The sequence below is a fragment of the Ranitomeya imitator genome, chromosome 4 (assembly GCF_032444005.1).
Source record: "Ranitomeya imitator isolate aRanImi1 chromosome 4, aRanImi1.pri, whole genome shotgun sequence".
Lineage (NCBI taxonomy): Eukaryota > Metazoa > Chordata > Amphibia > Anura > Dendrobatidae > Ranitomeya > Ranitomeya imitator.
Genome location: NC_091285.1, coordinates 623,763,432 through 623,788,123, shown reverse-complemented (window position 1 = coordinate 623,788,123; position 24,692 = coordinate 623,763,432). Strand labels below are relative to the sequence as shown.

The window sequence follows — 24,692 nt, the reverse complement described above, 5'->3', positions numbered from 1 at the left end:
CAGGGGCGTATTTAGAGGGGGACAGGCGAGGCGTTTGTCTGAGGAACAGCCGGCAGGGGGCGGCACCAGACCGACCGCCTAATGCTGTGGTCCGAGGTGTCTCCCAAGCAGTGGCATTCCCTCCCCCTTGGGAGTGGGATTCGGCCGTTCTTTAAGCCACTGGTGAGGTGAAGATGCAACATGCTCCCTGCAGTCAACTGTCTTCCAGGTGAGTACAATTGACAAAATCGTGACCCCTCTGTATATTTTCCGGCACATGACAGCTGATTTGATGGACTGACATGTGCCCCTAACAGCCGCAGGTGTAATCACGATCCAAACTCTTAACATGTTAAATGTTAATGTCAATCTCTGACAGCAGCATTTAGCATGATTGTACTAGAAGCGCGTCATTACCTCCTCCCATTGGTACCCCTGTCATATGATCGCAGGGCGCCAATGGGTCGCCGTTCATATCAGATGATCAATTCTGCTACACATAGCAGGGCTGAGGCACTGCCGTGTGTAGCACAAGCGATCAGAAGATCGCAACTTCAAGACTCCTAAGGAGACTATTGAAGCAGGTAAAAAGTGTGTTTATTTTTGTTAAAATGTGTGGTGTGACTGTGGGGGCATCATAAAGTATGGGGGCCCCTCGAACGTTGTAAGGGCTAGTGTGGGGGCCCTCAAACAGTTTTGGAACTACTGTGGGGGCTCTCAAAGTGTGGGGGACATTATACAGTGTGGGCGCAAATGTGGGAGCCATTATACAGCGTGGGAACCATTAAACAGCATGGCTACAAATGTGAGACCATTATATAGCATGGGTTAAAATGTGGTGGCCATCATATAGTTTTGGGGCCATTATACAGCATGGGTGCTAATATTGGGGTCATCAAACAGTGTAAGGACTATTGAGGGGTTTATCATACAAAGTGGAGGCCATTATACAGTATGAGAGCTACTGTGGGGACCATCTTACAGTGTGGGGGCCTTTTTAAATTGTCAGAACTAATAAGGGCCCTACTGTAGGGCCCCAAGTATTGTTATAGGGGAACTCAGAGTATTGTGACTGTCAAAGGTGCACATTGGGCATGGTTACTTTCTAGGGGCAAAATGTGTACTCTTTTTCTAGGTCACTTGCACAGGGCATTAATATTTTCTAGGGGGGGATCTTACCATCTAGAGGGCACAAAGGAGGCATTTACTTTGTAAGGCTACGTTCACATTAGCGTTACGCTAATGTGCGTCGCTGTTGCGTCGGCGACGCAGCGGCGACGCAGCGGCGACGCGCCCCTATGTTTAACATAGGGGACGCGTGCGTTTTTTTGTTAGCGTTTTTCGACATGTGCGTCGTTTTCGACGCTAGCGTCGGACGCACGAAAATGCAACAAGTTGCATTTTTCGTGCGTCCGATTTTCGTCAAAAAACGACGCACGCGTCGCAAAACGCAGCGTTTTTGCGTGCGTTTTTGGTGCGTCGCGCGTTGCGTCGCCGTTGCGTCCCCGACGCACCGGCGCGCAACGCTAATGTGAACGTAGCCTAAGGGGCACAGTGGTGGGCATTCCTATGTGGGGCAGTAAATGGAGCACAGTTTTTGTGTCATACAGTTGGGGCAGTAAGGCTATGTGCACACGTCAGGATTCCTTGCAGAAATTTCCTGAACAAAACCGGACATTTTCTGTAAGAAATTCGCATGCGTTTTTTTCGCGGTTTTTTTTTTCGTTTTTTTCCGGAGGTTCCCAATGCAATAATATAGTGGGAAATCCGCAAAATTAATGAACATGCTGCGTTTTTTTACCGCAAAAGCAACAAAAAAAAAGCAACATATGCACAAAAATTATGGAATGCATTACATAGTAACATAGTAACATAGTAACATAGTAACATAGTTAGTAAGGCCGAAAAAAGACATTTGTCCATCCAGTTCAGCCTATATTCCATCATAATAAATACCCAGATCTACGTCCTTCTACAGAACCTAATAATTGTATGATACAATATTGTTCTGCTCCAGGAAGACATCCAGGCCTCTCTTGAACCCCTCGACTGAGTTCGCCATCACCACCTCCTCAGGCAAGCAATTCCAGATTCTCACTGCCCTAACAGTAAAGAATCCTCTTCTATGTTGGTGGAAAAACCTTCTCTCCTCCAGACGCAAAGAATGCCCCCTTGTGCCCGTCACCTTCCTTGGTATAAACAGATCCTCAGCGAGATATTTGTATTGTCCCCTTATATACTTATACATGGTTATTAGATCGCCCCTCAGTCGTCTTTTTTCTAGACTAAATAATCCTAATTTCGCTAATCTATCTGGGTATTGTAGTTCTCCCATCCCCTTTATTAATTTTGTTGCCCTCCTTTGTACTCTCTCTAGTACTCTCTCTATTACAAATGATGGGACGCATATGTATGCGTTTTTTTAAGCGTTTTTATGATGTTTTTATAGCGAAAAAATGCAGAAAAAACGCAAAAAATCCTCAAAGTGTGCACACAGCCTAAGGCCGGCTTCACACTTGCGAGTTTTACGGACGTAAGAGCGCAGAAACTACGTCCGTAAAACTCGCAAAAAATACGGCACAATTATTCTCTATGCCTCTGCTCCTATCTGCCGTATTTTACTGATCAGTATTATACGGCTTTCTACGGCCGTACAAAATCGCAGCATGCTGCGTTTGTCACCGTACTGCGCAAGAAATACGCCAATGAAAGTCTATGGAAGCGTGAAAAATACGGATTACACACGGACAAGCAGTGTGACTTGCGAGAAATACGCAGCGCTGTTAGAGAGAAAAGCCGGCAATTCAGTGCGGTGTACAGTAAAATCACACTGACAGCTTACAGTAGAATAGGTAGAATAAATGTGTACACATAGAATAGGTATATATATATATATATGTCAGTGAGACACATATATGTATATATATTAATATTTTTTCCAGCGCTATACAGCTTGAAAGCCGGTAATTCAACTACCGGCTTTTTCCTTCTCCTTCCTAAAACCCGACATGATTTGAGACATGGTTTACATACAGTAAACCATGTCTTCTCTCCATTTTTTTTGCAGATTCCACACTACTAATGTCAGTAGAGTGTATCTGCAAAATTTGGCCGTTCTAGCTCTTAAAATAAAGGGTTAAATGGCGGAAAAAATTGGAGTGGGCTCCCGCGCAATTTTCTCCGCCAGAGTAGTAAAGCCAGTGACTGAGGGCAGATATTAATAGCCTGGAGAGGGTCCACGGTTATTGGCCCCCCCCTGGCTAAAAACATCTGCCCCCAGCCACCCCAGAAAAGGCACATCTGGAAGATGCGCCTATTCTGGCACTTGGCCACTCTCTTCCCATTCCCGTGTAGCGGTGGGATATGGGGTAATGAAGGGTTAATGCCACCTTGCTATTGTAAGGTGACATTAAGCCTAATTAATAATGGAGAGGCGTCAATTATGACACCTATCCATTATTAATCCAATTGTAGTAAAGGGTTAAATAAAACACAAACACATTATTTAAAATTATTTTAATGAAATAAAAACAATGGTTGTTTGAGTATTTTATTCTACGCCCAATCCAGTCACTGAAGACCCTCGTTCTGTGAAAGAAATAACATAATAAACCAACAATATACTTACCCTCCGCAGATCTGTAACGTCCAACGATGTAAATCCTTCTGAAGGGGTTAAAACATTTTGCAGCAAGGAGCTTTGCTAATGCAATGCTACTCCTCGCTGCAAAACCCCGGGGAATGAGTCTAAATATAGATCAATGAGCTATATTTAGCTTCATTTGCGGTGAGGCGCCCTCTGCTGGATGTTCATAGATCGTGGGAAATTACCTAGAAAGCCTGGGAGCTTTCTAGGTAATTTCCCACGATCTATGAACATCCAGCAGAGGGTGCCTCACCGCAAATGAAGCTAAATATAGCTCATTGATCTATATTTAGACTCATTCCCCGGGGTTTTGCAGCGAGGAGTAGCATTGCATTAGCAAAGCTCCTTGCTGCAAAATGTTTTAACCCCTTCAGAAGGATTTACATCGTTGGACGTTACAGATCTGCGGAGGGTAAGTATATTGTTGGTTTATTATGTTATTTCTTTCACAGAACGAGGGTCTTCAGTGACTGGATTGGGCGTAGAATAAAATACTCAAACAACCATTGTTTTTATTTCATTAAAATAATTTTAAATAATGTGTTTGTGTTTTATTTAACCCTTTACTACAATTGGATTAATAATGGATAGGTGTCATAATTGACGCCTCTCCATTATTAATCAGGCTTAATGTCACCTTACAATAGCAAGGTGGCATTAACCCTTCATTACCCCATATCCCACCGCTACACGGGAATGGGAAGAGAGTGGCCAAGTGCCAGAATAGGCGCATCTTCCAGATGTGCCTTTTCTGGGGTGGCTGGGGGCAGATATTTTTAGCCAGGGGGGGGCCAATAACCGTGGACCCTCTCCAGGCTATTAATATCTGTCCTCAGTCACTGGCTTTACTACTCTGGCGGAGAAAATTGCGCGGGAGCCCACTCCAATTTTTTCCGCCATTTAACCCTTTATTTTAAGAGCTAGAACGGCCAAATTTTGCAGATACACTCTACTGACATTAGTAGTGTGGAATCTGCAAAAAAAATGGAGAGAAGACATGGTTTACTGTATGTAAACCATGTCTCAAATCATGTCGGGTTTTAGGAAGGAGAAGGAAAAAGCCGGTAGTTGAATTACCGGCTTTCAAGCTGTATAGCGCTGGAAAAAATATTAATATACAGTGGGGCAAAAAAGTATTTAGTCAGTCAGCAATAGTGCAAGTTCCACCACTTAAAAAGATGAGAGGCGTCTGTAATTTACATCATAGGTAGACCTCAACTATGGGAGACAAACTGAGAAAAAAAATCCAGAAAATCACATTGTCTGTTTTTTTTAGCATTTTATTTGCATATTATGGTGGAAAATAAGTATTTGGTCAGAAACAAAATTTCATCTCAATACTTTGTAATATATCCTTTGTTGGCAATGACAGAGGTCAAACGTTTTCTGTAAGTCTTCACAAGGTTGCCACACACTGTTGTTGATATGTTGGCCCATTCCTCAATGCAGATCTCCTCTAGAGCACTGATGTTTTTGGCTTTTCGCTTGGCAACACGGACTTTCAACTCCCTCCAAAGGTTTTCTATAGGGTTGAGATCTGGAGACTGGCTAGGCCACTCCAGGACCTTGAAATGCTTCTTACGAAGCCACTCCTTCGTTGCCCTGGTGGTGTGCTTTGGATCATTGTCATGTTGAAAGACCCAGCCACGTTTCATCTTCAATGCCCTTGCTGATGGAAGGAGGTTTGCACTCAAAATCTCACGATACATGGCCCCATTCATTCTTTCATGTACCCGGATCAGTCATCCTGGCCCCTTCGCAGAGAAACAGCCCCAAAGCATGATGTTTTCACCACCATGCTTTACAGTAGGTATGGTGTTTGATGGATGCAACTCAGTATTCTTTTTCCTCCAAACACGACAAGTTGTGTTTCTACCAAACAGTTCCAGTTTGGTTTCATCAGACCATAGGACATTCTCCCAAAACTCCTCTGGATCATCCAAATGCTCTCTAGCAAACTTCAGACGGGCCCGGACATGTACTGGCTTAAGCAGTGGGACATGTCTGGCACTGCAGGATCTGAGTCCATGGTGGCGTAGTGTGTTACTTATGGTAGGTCTTGTTACATTGGTCACAGCTCTCTGCAGTTCATTCACTAGGTCCCCCCGCGTGGTTCTGGGATTTTTGCTCACTGTTCTTGTGATCATTCTGACCCCACGGGGTGGGATTTTGCGTGGAGCCCCAGATCGAGGGAGATTATCAGTGGTCTTGTATGTCTTCCATTTTCTAATTATTGCTCCCACTGTTGATTTCTTCACTCCAAGCTGGTTGGCTATTGCAGATTCAGTCTTCCCAGCCTGGTGCAGGGCTACAATTTTGTTTCTGGTGTCCTTTGACAGCTCTTTGGTCTTAACCATAGTGGAGTTTGGAGTCAGACTGTTTGAGGGTGTGCACAGGTGTCTTTTTATACTGATAACAAGTTTAAACAGGTGCCATTACTACAGGTAATGAGTGGAGGAAAGAGGAGACTCTTAAAGAAGAAGTTACAGGTCTGTGAGAGCCAGAAATCTTGATTGTTTGTTTCTGACCAGATACTTATTTTCCACCATAAAATGCAAAAAAAATGTTAAAAAAACAGACAATGTGATTTTCTGGATTTTTTTTTTCTCAGTTTGTCTCCCATAGTTGAGGTCTACCTATGATGTAAATTACAGACGCCTCTCATCTTTTTAAGTGGTGGAACTTGCACTATTGCTGACTGACTAAATACTTTTTTGCCCCACTGTATATACATATATGTGTCTACTGACATATATATATATATATATATATATATATATATATATATATATATAGACAGTATATATATATATATTTTTCTTTTTGGGACACATGGATCACTTCTATAGCGGTATGTTGGTTTTGCAAGCCTGCGAGAAAACCACGCAGTACGGATGCCATACGGATTACATACGGAGGATGCCATGCGCAAAAAACGCTGACACACCCTGCCTACGGAGGAGCTACGGACCACTATTTTCGGGACATTTCAGCGTATTACGGCCGTAATATACGGACCGTATTTTCATACGCTGAGTGTGAAGCCGGCCTAATAGGGACAGCGCTCAGCAGGATGAGGAGTTTGTGCAGGTTGGGAATAGATGGTGATGGATCTCTGCAGTCAATTCCTGGTTGGAGATGTTGCGATGTCAGTCTTGGGCAGATGGAAAAGCAGGAAAAGTTAATTACTCCATCAGAAAGAACGTCATCTGTAAGTAACCGCCTATGACTGTACTGTAACCTCTTATATGTTCTGCAGCATTGGTATCTACCACTGGATGGTCACCATATAGCGGTAATATTGATGTTGGCATATAGATTTATTTTCGGTAATACCTTGTTCATCAGCTGAAGCCACCTGAAGCCACAATTAGGGTGTGCCACTGTACTGTAGATGTGATCAAGGATACCTGGTTAGGGGCCCATTCATGTGTTTCGCCCCCTCTCCCGAGCTGAACTTCTAGCTACGCCTCTGCATAATATATATGCTTGCACTGTATAAATATACACAGCTGCATAGGCTGAACTCACCTGATTAATTCCAGCAGAATTTGCTTCACACATTGCAGACATAGCTGCAAGTCCGACTGTACTTCCATCAAAGTCAACATTCCTAAAAGAAGAAGACTGGGCCTAAATATCTGAGGAATCTGCAATCTAACCACATAAAACAGTACAGTAGCTTTACTTCAGACACCAAGACAAGAGAAAAGATGTAGTTAGCAGGAATCCCGACATCATGAATATCTGAATATCCAGGCATCATTAGTATTTATCATGAAGGCTTACGTGAGAAACTGGGCATTGTCATGAGGTTTCCTGGGCAGCAAGTTCTGAAGTCTCCAGTTCTGGAATCTTTGCAGCAGCACATTGAAATCAGAGACCACCTCTATCTGATCGTTAGAGTCCCAGATTTCAATCCCAATGAGGGCGACAAAAATATTGATTTTTTTATAAATCTGTGTAAGGAAGGAGAGAGGTGTCTGTATTAAAACAGCAATAATCATGAAGTTATTCTAGAATTTCCAGTCCAAGTGCATATAATACAGGTGGCCTTACGGTATTTATGAAGTTCACCACTTTAATCAGATGCTTTTTAACATCTTCTGTATTCCTTTCAAATTTTTTGTACTGAAAGATAAAGAATTATTGAGATGTGATAAGAGTTGAACAAATAATTATCTGTCGTATAGATCAGTAACATCTATGTGAGTCAATGGAGTAGCCAGAATGGGTGGCACCATGAAAAGAGCAGTCAGTGCTCTGCTTAGTATCCTAGGCATCTCAGTCGCTTACTTGGTCACTCTGGAGGGCGCCAAGGATGCCAGGAAGAACATTGTCAGTGCAGAAGGGGGCCAAGTAAGCGGCTGAGGCACCCCAGATGAAGGGCAGAGAAATGGTCATGCAGAAGTGAACACTGCCCTGGTTTGGTGGCCAAGGGGACCAAACTAGACTCTGGACCAGGGTAGTTTGAGTCTTCTTGCTCCCCTCTACAATCCAGCAATGCAATAGGCTTCTCTGGGCAGTGTTCTGCTGGAAAATCGTTGCTCAAGGCATAGTCTAGGTGACATGAACCATCTACCGAAACATTATACAGACGAGGAACCCCCCTTTTATGAAAGCAGTATCAACTGCTCTTTTAGCAGGATTATGCCCCTGCCTCACTGCAAAAATTGTTCTGAATTAATTTGAGGAATATGACAAAACGTTGAAGGTGAAGACTTGTCTCCAAATTTTCCATATCTCAATCTGAGCCTCTATGAAATATTCACCAAAAACAAGTCTGATCCATGGAGGTCATACCTTGTCTTGATGACAAATATCACAGGACACTTCAGGGGTCCTGTGGAGTCCATGCCTCAAAGGGTCAGAGCTGTTTTAGAAACCTACTCATTATTAAGATGGTGGTTTTAATGTTATGATTAACTGTCTTAAACATATGGTAATGGCAAAGATGTCCATCTTTTACAGTGTTGGCATGGTGAGAGTTGGACTTTTGGGACCCCCACTAATCCTGAGAAAGAAGCGTGTGATTAACGACTATGTGGTCTTATATTGTTGAAGCTATGAGTTGAAATCTATCCAGGGCTTCTAGAGCTATTGTCTTGTTATCGTCTATCTCTACAGAATTGGTTTGGGGAGGAGGTCCCCAGTATTACTGGTAAAGGCTTTCTATACAATATGGACAGGATGGACATGTAATGTACAATCTGAAGCTGTCTATTCGTCTACAGAAGAAAATACAGACACGTTGTCCTATGTTATGTGATTATGTGTCAGTCACACATATCTCCTGCCTGTTCAGTCGCTAATAAGTAACCGGGTGTCCAGTTATCCCCTACACAAGATAATTGTTATAGGGCACGGGGGGAATCCTGTACCCATATTATCCCCTATAATGAGTGAGTGCCCGATATCTGCTATATTACAGCACAGTGTTTTGCTAGTACGAGTAACACACTGACTTTATCAGGGATTACTTTTATTCAGGACCATCTATATTTAGGGTACACATTACATATAATATCCCACTTACCATACTCAGATCTGCCACCATGAACAACTCAATGTACTTTCTGACATTCCACAGATTTTCCTTCTGAAATAGTGAAAGAGACTCATGTCAAATTTCAATAAAGGTGCAATGGCAAAACGGACTTTCTAAATATCTGTCCGTAAATCACAGAACCGCTCAGCAATATATCTGCAGAATAGTGTGCATGTCCACTAAGCAAATCCAATAGGAAAACACATTTGCATCTCTATCTGATGCGGGACTGGCTGAGCAGAAGGAGGAATCGTCTCTGGGACGGCTGCATAAGCCACATACACAGCAGGTAAGAAATCCAGGAGATCTTGTTCTTAAGATCTAACAGGAACAAAAAAAATGTATCTCTGCCATTAATATGGCTCAGAGGACCTGCTCACTTGCCGAGTCCGTAAGTATATTGACCAATAGTGACAGCTATTTCACTGTGCAACAAAAGTATGTAGCACATATTTATTCAAGCATGCTTAAGATACTCGGATAACACCAGATCATGCTCGGATAACACTGAGACTGCTGTATATACATCATATAGAATACAATGAGTCTGCTGTATACATCACATGCGATACACTGAGACTGCTGTATATACATTACATGGGATAAATTGAGACTGCTGTATATACATCACATAGGATACACTGAGGCTGATGTATACATCACATAGGATACGCTGAGACTGCTCTGTGGTCAGGTTTCAAAAGTGGGTGGAAAACAGCTTTATTTTTACCACTATGTCAGGAATGGGTTAAAGGTAATGAGTTGGAAAAATGGCCTTGTAGACAATTCAAGTGACTGTCATTTACTAGTACAGCTAAACTGAATATTTGATCTAGGGCTAATATTTCTTCCCCGCAGTATATATATATATATATGTATATATATATACATACCGTATATACTCGAGTATAAGCCGACCCGAGTATAAGCCGACCCCCCTAATTTTGCCACAAAAAACTGGGAAAACTTATTGACTCGAGTATAAGCCTAGGGTGGAAATGTAGCATTTACCGGTGAATTTCAAAAATAAAAATAGATCATTATTTCCCCATAGCTGTGCCATATAGTGCTCTGCACCGTTCATATTGCCCCATAGATGCTGCACAGATGCCCCATATAGTGCTGTGTGCCGTTCATACTGCCCCCATAGATGCTGCACAGATGCCCCATATAGTGCTGTGTGCCGTTCATACTGCCCCCATATAGTGCTGTGTGCCGTTCATACTGCCCCCATAGATGCTGCACAGATGCCTCATATAGTGCTGTGTGCCGTTCATACTGCCCCCATATAGTGCTGTGTGCCGTTCATACTGCCCCCATATAGTGCTGTGTGCCGTTCATACTGCCCCCATATAGTGCTGTGTGCCGTTCATACTGCCCCCATATAGTGCTGTGTGCCGTTCATACTGCCCCCATATAGTGCTGTGTGCCGTTCATACTGCCCCATATAGTGCTGTGTGCCGTTCATACTGCCCCCATATAGTGCTGTGTGCCGTTCATACTGCCCCCATATAGTGCTGTGTGCCGTTCATACTGCCCCCATATAGTGCTGTGTGCCGTTCATACTGCCCCCATATAGTGCTGTGTGCCGTTCATACTGCCCCCATATAGTGCTGTGTGCCGTTCATACTGCCCCCATATAGTGCTGTGTGCCGTTCATACTGCCCCCATATAGTGCTGTGTGCCATTCATACTGCCCCCATATAGTGCTGTGTGCCGTTCATACTGCCCCCATATAGTGCTGTGTGCCGTTCATACTGCCCCATATAGTGCTGTGTGCCGTTCATACTGCCCCCATATAGTGCTGTGTGCCGTTCATACTGCCCCATAGATGCTGCACATAAATCTGTGCTGCCGCTGCTGCTGCTGCAATAAAAAAAAAACCCACATACTCACCTCCCTTGATTGCAGCTCCCAGCGTCCGGTCCCGGGGCCTCCATCTTCCCGGCGTCTCTGCTCTGACTGATCAGGCAGAGGGCGCCGCGCACACTATATGCGTCATCGCGCCCTCTGCCTGAACAGTCAGAGCGCAGACGCCGGGAAGATGGAGGCGCCGGGAAGATGGAGCGACGCCCGGCGGCTGGAACGCGGACAGGTGAATATAACATACTCACCTAGTCCCAGCGATCCTCGCGCTGTCCCTGCCTTCCTCCCCGTCTTCTGTGCTGCAGCATCTTCCTGTCAGCGGTCACCGGCACCGCTGATTAGAGAAATGAATAGGCGGCTCCGCCCCTATGGGAGGTGGAGCCGCTTATTCATATCTCTAATGAGCGGTCCCACGTGACCGCTGAAGAGGGGAAGACGCTGCAGCACAGAAGACGGGGAGGAAGGCAGGGACAGCGCGAGGATCGCTGGGACTAGGTAAGTATACCTCAGCGCCCTCTCCCCCTCACCCGCCGACCCCACCACTACCGTGACTCGAGTATAAGCCGAGGGGGGCACTTTCAGCCCAAAAATTTGGGCTGAAAATCTCGGCTTATACTCGAGTATATACGGTATATATATATATATATATATATACTAGCTGAAGAGCCCGGCGTTGCCTGGGCAAAGTAAATATCTATAGTTAGTTATAGCACCTCACTTCTCTTATTTTCCCATCACGCCTCTCATTTTCCCCCTCACATCTCTCATTTTCTCCCTTACCCCTCTTATTTTCCCCCTCACTCCTCTTATTTTCCCCCTCACTCCTCTTATTTTCCCCCTCACTCCTCTCATTCCCCCCTAACACTTGTCATTTCGACCTCACATCTGCATTTTCCGATCACTACACTATTTTCCCTCACTCCTCTCATTTTGCACTCACACCTTTTCATTTTCACCTCACACCCCTCGTTTTCACCTCACAGCTCTTATTTTCCCCTCAGTATATACATGTTTGTCATCTCCCTTATATATAGTATACACCTGTATGTCATCTCCTGTATATAGTATATATCTGTATGTCATCTCCCCTGTAAATAGTATATACCTGCTGTATGCCATCTCCTCCTGTATATTGTATATACCTATGTGTCATCTCCTCCTGTATATAGTATATACCTGTATGTCATCTCCTCCTGTATATAGTATATACCTGTATGTCATCGCCCCTGTATATAGTATATACCTGTGTCATCTCCCCTGTATATAGTATATACCTGTATGTCATCTCCTCCTGTATATAGTATATACCTGTGTCATCTCCCCTGTATATAGTATATATGTGTGTCATCTCCCCTGTATATAGTATATACCTGTGTGTCATCTCCTCCTGTATATAGTATATATCTGTGTGTCATCTCCTCCTGTATTAGACCTCGTTCACACGTTATTTGCTTAGTATTTTTACCTCAGTATTTGTAAGCTAAATTGGCAGCCTGATAAATCCCCAGCCAAATGGAAGCCCTCCCCCCTGGCACTATATATTAGCTCACACATACACATAATAGACAGGTCATGTGACTGACAGCTGCCGTATTTCCTATATGGTACATTTGTTGCTCTTGTAGTTTGTCTGCTTATTAATCAGATTTTTATTTTTGAAGTATAATACCAGACTTGCGTGTGTTTTAGGGCGAGTTTCATGTGTCAAGTTGTGTGTGTTGAGTTCCGTGTGGCGACATGCATGTAGCGACTTTTGTGAGATGAGTTTTGTGTGGCGACATGCGTGTAGCAACTTTTTGTGTTGAGTTGCATGTGACAGGTTAGTGTAGCAAAAGTTGTGTGCAGCAAGTTTTGCGCATGGCGAGTTTTGCGCATGGCGAGTTTTATGTGTGGTGCGTTTTGAGTATGTGCAAGTTTTGTGTGAGGCAACTTTTGCATGAGTTGCAACTTTTGTGCATGTGGCAATTTTTCCGGGTGTGGCGAGTTTTCCATGAGGTGAGTTTTGCACGTGTGGCGAGTTTTGCGTGAGCCTAGTTTTGCACGTGGCCTGTTTTGCGCGTGGCGAGTTTTGAGCGGCGACTTTTGTGTTTCGACTTTTATGTGGCGAGGTTGGTGTATGTGTGGTGAAATGTGTGCTGAGGGTGGTATATGTGTTCAAGCACGTGGTAGTGTGTGGCGCATTTTGTGTGTGTGTGTTCATATCCACGTGTGTGGTGAGTATCCCATGTCGGGGCCCCACCTTAGCAACTGTACGGTATATATTCTTTGGCGCCATCGCTCTCACTCTTTAAGTCCCCCTTGTTCATATCTGGTAGCTGTCAATTTGCCTCCAACACTTTTCCTTTCACTTTTTCCCCATTATGAAGATAGGGGCAAAATTGTTTGGTGAATTGGAACGCGCGGGGTTAAAATTTTGCCTCACAACATAGCCTATGACGCTCTCGGGGTCCAGACGTGTGACTGTGCAAAATTTTGTGGCTGTAGCTGCGATGGTGTAGATGCCAATCCCGGACATACACACACACACACACACATACACACACACATTCAGCTTTATATAATATAGCTATATATATATATATATATATATATATTATATAAAGCTGAATGTGTGTGTGTGTGTATGTGTCTGTGTGTGTGTGTGTGTATGTCCAGGATTGGCATCTACACCGTCGCAGCTACAGCCACAAAATTTTGCACAGTCACACATCTGGACCCCGAGAGCGTCATAGGCTATATATATATATATATCTTATATATAATTGCCTAGAATACTACTTCCTGCAATTTGTGCCAACTTCCGTGGCTTTGTCCGGAGCTAATGTCCGGAGCTAATGTCCGGAGCTAATGTCCGGAGATAAGTGACGTCAACAGTGTCCAGTGTCTGATTGGTTGCCGCCTGCTGCGAGCGACCAATCAGAAACGTGCCGTACTGTGACACACTCTGCCCGCCATTTTGGTGTGATTTTTGAATTTTTACCTCACAGCAAGTTTCTACTGCGTGGAGGCGGGCCCAGTGACGTTGCTCTTCAAGCTCCTGCCGAATTTCAAGTATATATGGATTCTAGACTCCCGATTCTTTAGAATCGGGCTGCCATCTAGTATATATATATATATATATATAGTGGGTACGGAAAGTATTCAGACCCCTTTACATTTTTCACTCTTTGTTTCATCGCAGCCATTTGGTAAATTCAAAAAAATTTATTTTTTTCACGTTAATGTACAATGTCATTAATGTACACTCTGCACCCCATCTTGACTGAGAAGAAAACAAATGTAGACATTTTTAAAAATTTGATAAAAAAGGAAAACTGAAATATCGCATGGTCATAAGTATTCAGACCCTTTGCTCAGACACTCATATGTAAGTCACATACTGTCCACTTCCTTGTGATCCTCCTTGAGATGGTTCTACTCCTTCATTAGAGTCCAGCTGTGTTTAATTAAACTGATAGGACTTGATTTTGAAAGGCGCACACCTGTCTATATAAGACCTCACAGCTCACAGTGCATGTCAGACCACATAAGAATCATGAGGTCAAAGGAACTGGCCAAGGAGCTCAGAGACAGAATTGTGGCAAGGCTCAGATCTGGCCAAGGTTACAACAGAATTTCTGCAGTACTCCAGGTTCCTAAGAACACAGTGGCCTTCATAATCCTTAAATGAAAGAAGTTTGGGACCACCAGATGTCTTCCTAGACCTAGCCGTCCAGCCAAACTGAGCAATCGTGGGAAGAAGAGCCTTGGTGAGAGAGGTAAAGAAGAACCCCAAGATCACTGTGGCTGAGCTCCAGAGATGCAGTAGGGAGATGGGAGAAAGTCAACCATTTCTGCAGCCCTCCACCAGTCGGGCCGTTATGGCAGAGTGATCCGACAGAAGCCTTTCCCCAGTGCAAGACATATGAAAGCCTGCATAGAGTTTGCTAAAAAACACATGAAGGACTCCCAGACTATGAGAAATAAGATTCTCTGGTCTGATGAGACGAAGATAGACCTTGTTGGTGATGATTCTAAGCGGTATGTGTGGAGAAAAACAGGCACTGCTCATCACCTGCCCAATACAATCCCAACAGTGAAGCATGGTGGTGGCAGCATCATGCTATGGGGGTGTTTTTCAGCTGCAGCGACAGGACAACTGGTTGTTATTGAAGGAAACGTGAATGCGGCCAAGTACAGAGACTTACTGGATGAAAACCTCTTCCAGAGTGCTCTGAACCTCAGACTTGGCCAAAGGTTCACCTTCCAACAAGACAATGACCCTAAGCACACAGCTAAAATAACAAAGGAGTGGCTTCAGAACAACTCTGTGACCACTCTTGACTGGCCCAGCCAGAGCCCTGACCTAAACCCAATTGAGCATCTCTGGAGAGACCTGAAAATGGCTGTCCACCAACGTTCACCATCCAACCTGACAGAACTGGAGAGGATCTGCAAGGAAGAATGGCATGAGTATCCCCAAATCCAGGAGTGAAAAACTTGTTGCATCATTCCCAAGAAAGACTCATGGCTGTACTAGCTCAAAAGGGGGCTTCTACTCAATTCTGAGCTAAGGGTCTGAATACTTATGACAATGTGATATTTCAGTTTTTCTTTTTTAATAAATTTGCAAAAATTACATTTCAGTTTTTTTCAGACAAGATGGGGTGCAGAGTGTACATTAATGAGAAAAAATTAACTTTTGAATTTACCAAATGGCTGCAAATGAAACAAAGAGTGAAAAATTAAAAGGGGTCTAAATACTTTCCGTACCCACTGTATATAGTAGATCTGACTATTCTGCAATACTATCCTATGTGTGGACAGCATAATACATAGGGGGAGATGATACATAATACTTTCTATGATCTGATTGTATTCTCATGCAACAAGCCATGTAACTGCGGCCACTCATAATGAAAGCATGTTAAAAAGTCTAGAAAAAAAGAAATAGGAGACTAAGCAAATAATCCCACCTCATCAGCTGAAGCCCGAAATGATATGAAGGACGGTGGTTTCTGCTTTGTAGCTTTCTCGCTCACACCGCAGCCTGTCTTGGACTCCTCCACTTGCTCATACACAGCGTGCTCCCCACTATCTGTGAACTTTAGGGGTTCAATGAAAAACCTCTGCTCTCGAGTCTGGATAAGACCGCTGTGAAATTATGAACAACATGTAAGATCATGTAAACGCGTCTGCTTCAGTCTATTAGAGATTATATAGATAGATTACACAGTACACGTACTGGAGCTTTTATGACATCCCATCTCAAATCCAATGGCATTAATATGGAGTAGACCTGCCAGTGCAGCTATAATAGTTTCTATTCTTCTGTGAAGGTTTTCTACAAGTTTTTAGAAAAGTCTGTGACCATTCATCCAGGACAGCATCTGTGAGGTCAGACAGTGATGTTAGAGGAGAGGCTGGGCTCACAGTAAAAGATGTTCAAAAGGGCTGAGGTCCGGGCTCTGTGCAGGCCGGGTCATGCTCATCCACACCAAACTCCTCCAATGTTGTCTTTACTGACCTTGGTGCAATGGGACACAGTCACGTGGAACAGAAAAGGGTCTTCCCCAAACTGTTCCCACAAAGTTGGAACTATACAATTGCATTGGATGTCTTCTATGCCGAAGCATTAAGATTTCCCTTCATTGGAACTAATGACTAAAGCCGACCATTGAAAACAAACCCGCAGTATTATTCCTGCTTCATCAAACCTTACAGCTTGCAAAATCTAGTTAGGCAGGTAATGTTCCCCTGGCATTCACCAAATCCAGGCTCGTCCACCGGACGTCACACAGAGAAGCGTGATCCATCACTTCACAGGATACATGTCTAATGCTCCAGAGTACAGTGACGGCAGCTTTACACCACTCCATCTGATGCTTGGTATTGTGCTTGGTGATGTTTGCATGCAACTTGGCCATGGAAACTCATGCCATAGAAGTCCTGGTGCACAGTTTTCATGCTGATGGCAATACCAGAGGAGGTTTGGAGTTATGGAGTCAGAAGAGTGTTGGTGACAACTTTACATGGTATCCACTTCGTGGATAAGTTGCTTTGATTCCTTGCTCTTCTCAATAATATTACGCAAAAGTGATTGTGGAATATTTAGGAGGGATATAATGTCATGATCTGACCAGTTACCACGATGACTCTTATATATAAATAGATATACAGTAGATAGATAGATAGAAAGATAGATAGATAGATAGATATACAGTAGATAGATATAAGATAGATAATAAATAGATAGACAGATATGAGATATATAGATGATAGATAGATAATAGATAGATAGATGATAGATAGATGATAGATAGATGATAGATAGATGATAGATAGATAGATAGATAGATAGATGTGATACATACCTTAACCCATTACATGTACTCAGGGTAACCATTGAGTTGTTCTCATGCTTTACATGCCCCTGGTAGTTGCAGTGATCCTAGAAAAATATCTTTTAATAGTTATGCCTCAGTCCAGGTTTTTTTTATTTAGGCAAAGAAGAAACAGTGGACCATTTTTCATTGGTGTAAAAGGTACAATTTTAATCCAATTTTGGTCCGTGTGACTGATCGGCCCAACAATGTGGCATTCATTTTTCTCCTATGCAAAAAAAATAAATAAATCCAAGCGCCTCTTATGTACTGAACAGTAACAAAATATCATCCTAGGAACCAGGGCTGAGGAGTTGGTAAGCCAAACACCGACTCCGACTCCTCAATTTCCCCGACTTCTGACTCCAACTCTGACTCAAATAGCAAAAATTCACCGCACACTCTAATGGAATGATTTGCAACCATCTGTGGGATTTTATTTTAGACAAAGAAGATAAGTGCCAAGTTACAAAAATTGGTCCAAAACCCAGTAAAGTAGAGACACCCGACGTTTTGACCCTCCCGGGTCCTGGGGAACAGGGCGCAAGCATATCCCGGACGGTTCTACAGCCTCAGGACGCAGTTACCACCATGGGCCACCGATGATTGGCACTATTCTGACTATAAGTACGAAGCAACACCTATCTTAGCAGGCAGAGAGGGTGCGGTGGATTTCTTTGCTGACTGCAATTATAAAGATGAACTGGATTTGATTAGCTCAAAAACATTGGAGTCGAAGATCTATGCTCTTGCTGAAAGAGAAATCCGCTTATTCTGCAAAATAAAATCATTAAAATCATACACTGATTGCAATCATGTACCAAGAGGATTAAGGGTCTTCAAAGAAATCTTGCAGTTTAAGGAAGACCCAGGATTTCAAAAAGCATGGGAGCAGATACATTTGCAGTGTTCGCAAAACCTGCTACAACTAGTTATAACTAGTGTTGAGCATTCCGATACCGCAAGTATCGGGTATCGGCCGATACTTGCGGTATCGGAATTCCGATACCGAGTTCCGATACTTTTGTGGTATCGGGAATCGGTATCGGATCCATATTAATGTGTAAAATAAAGAATTAAAATAAAAAATATTGATATACTTACCTCTCCGGAGGCCCCTGGACATCACCGCTGGTAACCGGCAGCCTTCTTTGCTTAAAATGAGCACGTTTAGAGCCTTCCATGATGTCACGGCTTCTGATTGGTCGCGTGCCGCTCATGTGACCGCCACGCGACCAATCACAAGCCGCGACGTCATTCTCAGGCCCTAAACTCCTCATTCTAGGAATTTAGGACCTGAGAATGACGTCGCGGCTTGTGATTGGTCGCGTGGCGGTCACATGAGCGGCAGCGACCAATCAGAAGCCATGACGTCATGGAAGGCCCTAAACGCGCTCATTTTAAGCAAAGAAGGCTGCCGGTTACCAGCGGTGATGTCCAGGGGCCTCCGGAGATGTAAGTATATCAATATTTTTTATTTTAATTCTTTATTTTACACATTAATATGGATCCCAGGGCCTGAAGGAGAGTTTCCTCTCCTTCAGACCCTGGGAACCATCAGGATACCTTCCGATACTTGGTGTCCCAATGACTTGTATTGGTATCGGGTATCAGTATCGGCGATATCCGATACTTTTCGGGTATCGGCCGATACTATCCGATACCGATACTTTCAAGTATCGGACGGTATGACTCAACACTAGTTATAACGCAAAATGAAAAAGATTATGCTACATTGTGTGAACAATTGGATAAATCAAAGAGAGAACTTTCCTCAAGGATTACAGATAATCAAAATAAAAACTTTTTAAAAAAAATTGGAGAAAAAATGAATTGTTATACAAACGGAAACCAAAGAAAAGAAAAAGGAGAAATTCCTCAGCGATAAACGAGATTATGAAACAGGACAAATATTCTCTTGGAATAAAAATAAAAATAACAAAAATTTTTTTTATAAAAAACGTCCTATTAAATCTTTTAGAAAACAAAAACCGCCTGGGGATGGATGGAGCATCGTTGAAGATCAAATAGAAGAAAGAGCGACATCTTCGTCTGCTATAAATACATCGGCCCCTTTGGGAGAAAGATCAGGAGAGGGGGCAGAAAAAAGTGTCAAGAAAAAACGCAAACAAGTATCCTGGAGAAAATAAAAGATAAAGTAGACTTAAATAAAGATACTCTACAAATTCTCAATTTATCTAAAAAAAACCACTCACGGAGGATCAAATTGGTGTCGTATCACGGCGGTTAAATTTTTGTCTGCCAGAACCTTTTGATTTATGTGAATTTAAAATTGATTTGTTTAAGAGCATAAAAAAATTGCATTTACATAAACATTTTTTTTTAAGTAAAGAGGGAAATAAATCTATTACTACCACGGACAGCCCCGCTACTATCAGAAGATTAGGATTCATGGCATATCCACCAGCCAATGCAAAGGATATAGAAGATGCGCTTTTATTAGCGAATCTAGACGAGAGCTGTGAGGAAACTACATCTCCCCATATATCTCTTGAAACAATAGACTATTTTGAGCCATTTAAAGGGGGAGTAACGTCTAGCTTTTTACCCCCCATATCTCCTGGCAATGTGGTGGACTTGTTTCATGATCTTATATCAAAGGACATTGAGGCGCTTCTATATAAAAAAAACCAATTGGGAATTTATCATCCCGCGAACAAAGAGCATTAGCGGAAATACAAAAATGGGATGATATTATTATAAGGAGAGCCGATAAAGGCGGAAATTTGGTTATTCTGGATAAAAAATATTACATAGATGAAGCCCTATCCCAATTAAATGATTCCAATACTTATTTAATCTTAGGTAATAATCCTACAGCTAAGTTTAAAGATAAATTGAGAACATTATTAAGAAAATATGTAGAGACAGGAACCATCACAAAAAGTAGAGCAAATAAATTGTTACCAGAATATCCAAACTTCCCCCACTGGTACAGTATACCTAAGATCCATAAGAATCCAAAACAACCGCCGGGACGCCCGATGATATCGGGGAAAGATTCACTGACAGAGCCGTTATCCCAATTCCTAGATTGGTTATTGAAGCCTCTATTGTTAAAAATTCCATCTTTTATTAAAGACTCAGGAGATTTTTTATTAGTCCTAAAAGACTTTCATTGGCAACCAAATTTTTCACTAACTTCCATCGATATAGTGAATCTATACACCAGAATTCCACAGAACAAAGGCTTAGAAGCCATACATCGAATTCTATCACATACGGATAAAGATCCAGATTTCATCTCATTTATAATGGAGGGCTTGGATTTCGTGCTCTCCCACAGTGCGTTCAAATTTATGGAAAAGTGGTATCTTTAAAAAATCGGTACTAAACTAAATGTTGGGAAAAACTGGCACGTTTTGCAAAGAGATGATGACTTAAGTAAATTAACTACACTAGCGCCGCAGTTCGCTTATAACAGGACAAAAAATTTAGGTGACCTTTTGGTCCAAAATCGCCTTTTACCGCATAATAATAATTGGATAAAAAAAAAACTACCACAGGGCAATCATAACTGTGGGAACTGCAGCTTTTGTCATTTGCATAAAACTAATAACCCTATAAAAATTGGTACAATAGAGCATTATGTCAGAGATTTTATCACCTGTAAAAGTAATTTTGTAGTTTACGCAATATTCTGCCCGTGCGATCATTTTTATATTGGAAAGACAATTAGGCCTATGTTCACCAGATTTCGTGAACATTATAATTTGGTATTAAAAGGCAAAGGGCGCGTACGGTTTATTAAACATATGCAGGAAAAACATTGCAGCGATCCTAGCCGGCTATGTTTTGCAGGCTTGGAAATAGTTAAGTTTCCACCGCAGGGTGGAGATCACAACAAACTACTATTACAGCGTGAGGCCAAATGGATTATGTGTGCTAATGCCCATGGCCCTTTGGGCTTAAATGATAAATTGGATATGGCAATGGCAAGTTGTATTAATGTGCAGTCCGCTTTTTAGTATCAGAAACATTGTTTTTAATGTGATATATTAATTGTATATTTATCACCTGTAATAGTCACACCTTATATATAGGAAGTGACACCACAGAGACACACATGGACCCGAAGAAGCGCAAGAGCGCGAAACGGCCGTCGTTCAGTCGTTCACTCCCCGCACCCCTCCTCTCCTCACCAGCCGCCGCAGAAAAATGTCTCTAACCTGCTAATCGCAAATAAAGGACAACACTTATACTGCACAGAAGGGTGTGTGCCACTTTTCTTCTAGCATTTACACTCATATCTTACCATACCAGATACGGAAAATATATTACATACAAAAAGCAACGCCTTTTATTGCACAGGACTTTTATTGCACCGGGCCTCCATTCAAAGCCTCTTAAGGTGACCTATTATCATTACCTGGCACATTTCATATCCTCCAAAGGTTACCATTTATTTACAGCCTACCATTATCTGCATGGAAGCTTATATACAGCTATTCTCTAACCCTGACTCCCATTCCTCTTGAACCCAAGTAAACCCCATGATTAAGACCCGGGAGGGTCGAAACGTCGGGTGTCTCTACTTTACTGTGTTTTGGACCAGTTTTTGTAACTGGGCACTTATTTTATTTGTCTAATATATACTGTATATATACTATTCATAAAGATGGTTTTACATAAGCCTAGTTGTACCACATCTGACTATCTTTTGCAGTTTTCAAACATAATCGCTAGAAAGATGCAGACATCGCTAAATGGGAACAGTGTCCGACATTACAGACTGAAGCAACAATAAAATTACTACTCCTTGTTATACCCCTAGATGAATAACCTGATCAGGTGTAGCTTCAAACATGGGCTCACTTTTCAGGGTTTTCTCCTGTACTGGCACAACAGGGAATCTGCAAAAGCAACACAGCAAAATTCGAGCTCCAAAAACCAAATTGTGCTCTTTGTGTTTTGAGACCAGGAGTGAGCGCAAACATAAGTAACATAGTTAGCAAGGCCGAAAAAAGACATTTGTCCATCCAGCTCAGCCAATATTCTGTCAGAATAAATCCCCAGATCTACGTCCTTCTAAAGAACCTAATAACTGTAAGATACAATATTGTTATGCTCCAGGAAGACATCCAGGCCTCCCTTGAACCCCTCGACTGAGTTTGCCATCACCATCTCCTCAGGCAAGAAATTCCAGATTCTCACTGCCCTAAGAATATAGAATCCTCTTCTATGTTGGTGGAAAAATCTTCTCTCCTCCAGACACAGAGAATGCCCCTTGTGACCGTAACCTTCCTTGGTATAAACAGATCCTCAGAGAGATATTTATATTGTCCCCTTATATACTTATACATGGTTATTAGATCGCCCCTCAGTCGTCTTTTTTCCAGACTAAATAATCCTAATTTTGCTAATCTCTCTGGTTATTGTAGTTCCCCCATCCCCTTTATTAATTTTGTTTCCCTCCTTTATACTCACTCTAGTTCCATTATATCCTTCCTGAGCATCGGTGCCCAAAACTGTACACTAGAGTTGAGCGACCTTGACCTTTTTAGAGTCGAGCCGGGTTTTGCGAAACCCGACTATGTCCAAAGTCGGGTCGAGTGAAATCGGTCGATTATGACGTAAAGTCGGGATCGACCGAAACACGAAACCCAATGCAAGTCAATGGGGCAGCATAGTCGGCAGTGAGTGGGGGCCAGGAAAACACCTAGAGTGGCCATTTTAATGTCAAAACCATCCATTCTTCTTAATGAAGCTTGTCAAGCGTAATTTACCTTATAATAATTGGAAGGCATTTGAAATTGGGGGTCATTTGGCTAAAGTTGTGGGGGGTAGGGCTGGTTCAAGTAATTAGTGGGCCCAGGAAATCTGGACCACGTCACGGCAGTGGAGCAGGGAGAGGTAAGTATTTCAACTTTGCAAGTGCTGTGAACCTGAGCAAGCAGGGGGGGCCCACTCGTTGGCATTGGCACTGGCACAGGGCCCCTCAAAGTACAGCGGTGTGTTTGCACGGCGGGGGCGCCTCCCACCGGCAGCAACACTTTTGCGTACTATGAGAGGCCCTGTGCCAGTGACGTCGCCAACTAGTATTCCTCCCCCCACCTGATGAAGGAACCTGCACTTTCATCTGCACCTTCCTCTTTGTCCCCGTGTAAGGTGGTATGGTATGCGGGAAGAGCAACCTGACTTTCAGCAGGGTCACAATGTTGTTGTGTAGCGTGCACGGGGAATGTTGCGTTATGGGTCAATGTACCAGCAGACTCATCTATCACTGGCTGGGCAATGGGCACGATGAAGTGGAAACACAGATATAGGCCCAAAGAAGAAAGTGGGCTAAATGCAGTTCAAAATTGGTAACACAGGAATAACCAGGGGGCATTGCAGTGGAGGACAACTGGAATGAGAGGCTGACACAGAGAGTAGGGCCAAATCAGTAAGTAGTCGAAATGCAGTTCAAAATTGGCAACCGTAGTAAACAGGCGGCACAGCTTTGTTCAGTGGAGGAGAACAGCAAGGAGTGGCAGACACCGATAGTAGGCCCCAAACCAACTAGTACGCCAAATGCAGTTGTTCCATTTAACCACAATTTAATGAGAGCCTGAAGATAGAAGCTCAGGAAAGGCAACCTGGGGAACACCTTGGAGTGTAACACACCATCTCTCTCCACCCCATACCCATTTTGTATGGCCTAATGCAGTGTACTTTTCTACAACTACTAAACGAGAGTCGGAAGACCGAAGCAATGGCAAGGAAACCTGGGGAACACCTTAGAGTGTAACACACCCTCTCTCTACACCCCATACCCAATTTGAAGGTCTAATGCAGTGTAGTTTCCAAGAACTACTAAACGAGAGCCGGAAGATCGAAGCTCAGGAAAGGCAACCTGGGGAACACCTTGGAGTGTAACACACCCTCTCGCTACACCCCATACCCAATTTGAAGGCCTAATGCAGCGTAGTTTCCAACAACTACTAAACGAGAGCCGGAAGATCGAAGCTCAGGAAAGGCAACCTGGGGAACACCTTGGAGTGTAACAAACCCTCTCTCTACACCCCATACCCAATTTGTAGGCCTAATGCAGCGTAGTTTCCGACAACTACTAAACGAGAGCATGAAGATCGAAGCTCAGGAAAGGCAACCTGGGGAACACCTTGGAGTGTAACACACCCTCTCTCTACACCCCATACCCAATTTGTAGGCCTAATGCAGCGTAGTTTCCGACAACTACTAAACGAGAGCCGGAATATCGAAGCTCAGGAAAGGCAACCTGGGGAACACCTTGGAGTGTAACACACCCTCTCTCTACACCCCATACCCA

At 43.1% G+C, this 24,692-nt stretch overlaps 1 protein-coding gene across 1 annotated transcript in view; it reads right to left on the bottom strand.

Moving 5' to 3' along the window:
• LOC138674618 (zinc metalloproteinase-disintegrin-like 4a) overlaps nucleotides 1-24,692 on the bottom strand; it is a 204,455-nt gene that overhangs the window by 104,580 nt on the left and 75,183 nt on the right. The window contains exons 5-10 of the mRNA XM_069762434.1: nucleotides 17,393-17,469; nucleotides 15,995-16,172; nucleotides 9,162-9,224; nucleotides 7,685-7,756; nucleotides 7,415-7,584; nucleotides 7,157-7,238 (exon numbers count right to left, since the gene is read on the bottom strand). Of these exons, the coding sequence (XP_069618535.1) occupies nucleotides 7,157-7,238; nucleotides 7,415-7,584; nucleotides 7,685-7,756; nucleotides 9,162-9,224; nucleotides 15,995-16,172; nucleotides 17,393-17,469 (642 nt within the window). The remainder of the gene's footprint in view (nucleotides 1-7,156; nucleotides 7,239-7,414; nucleotides 7,585-7,684; nucleotides 7,757-9,161; nucleotides 9,225-15,994; nucleotides 16,173-17,392; nucleotides 17,470-24,692) is intronic.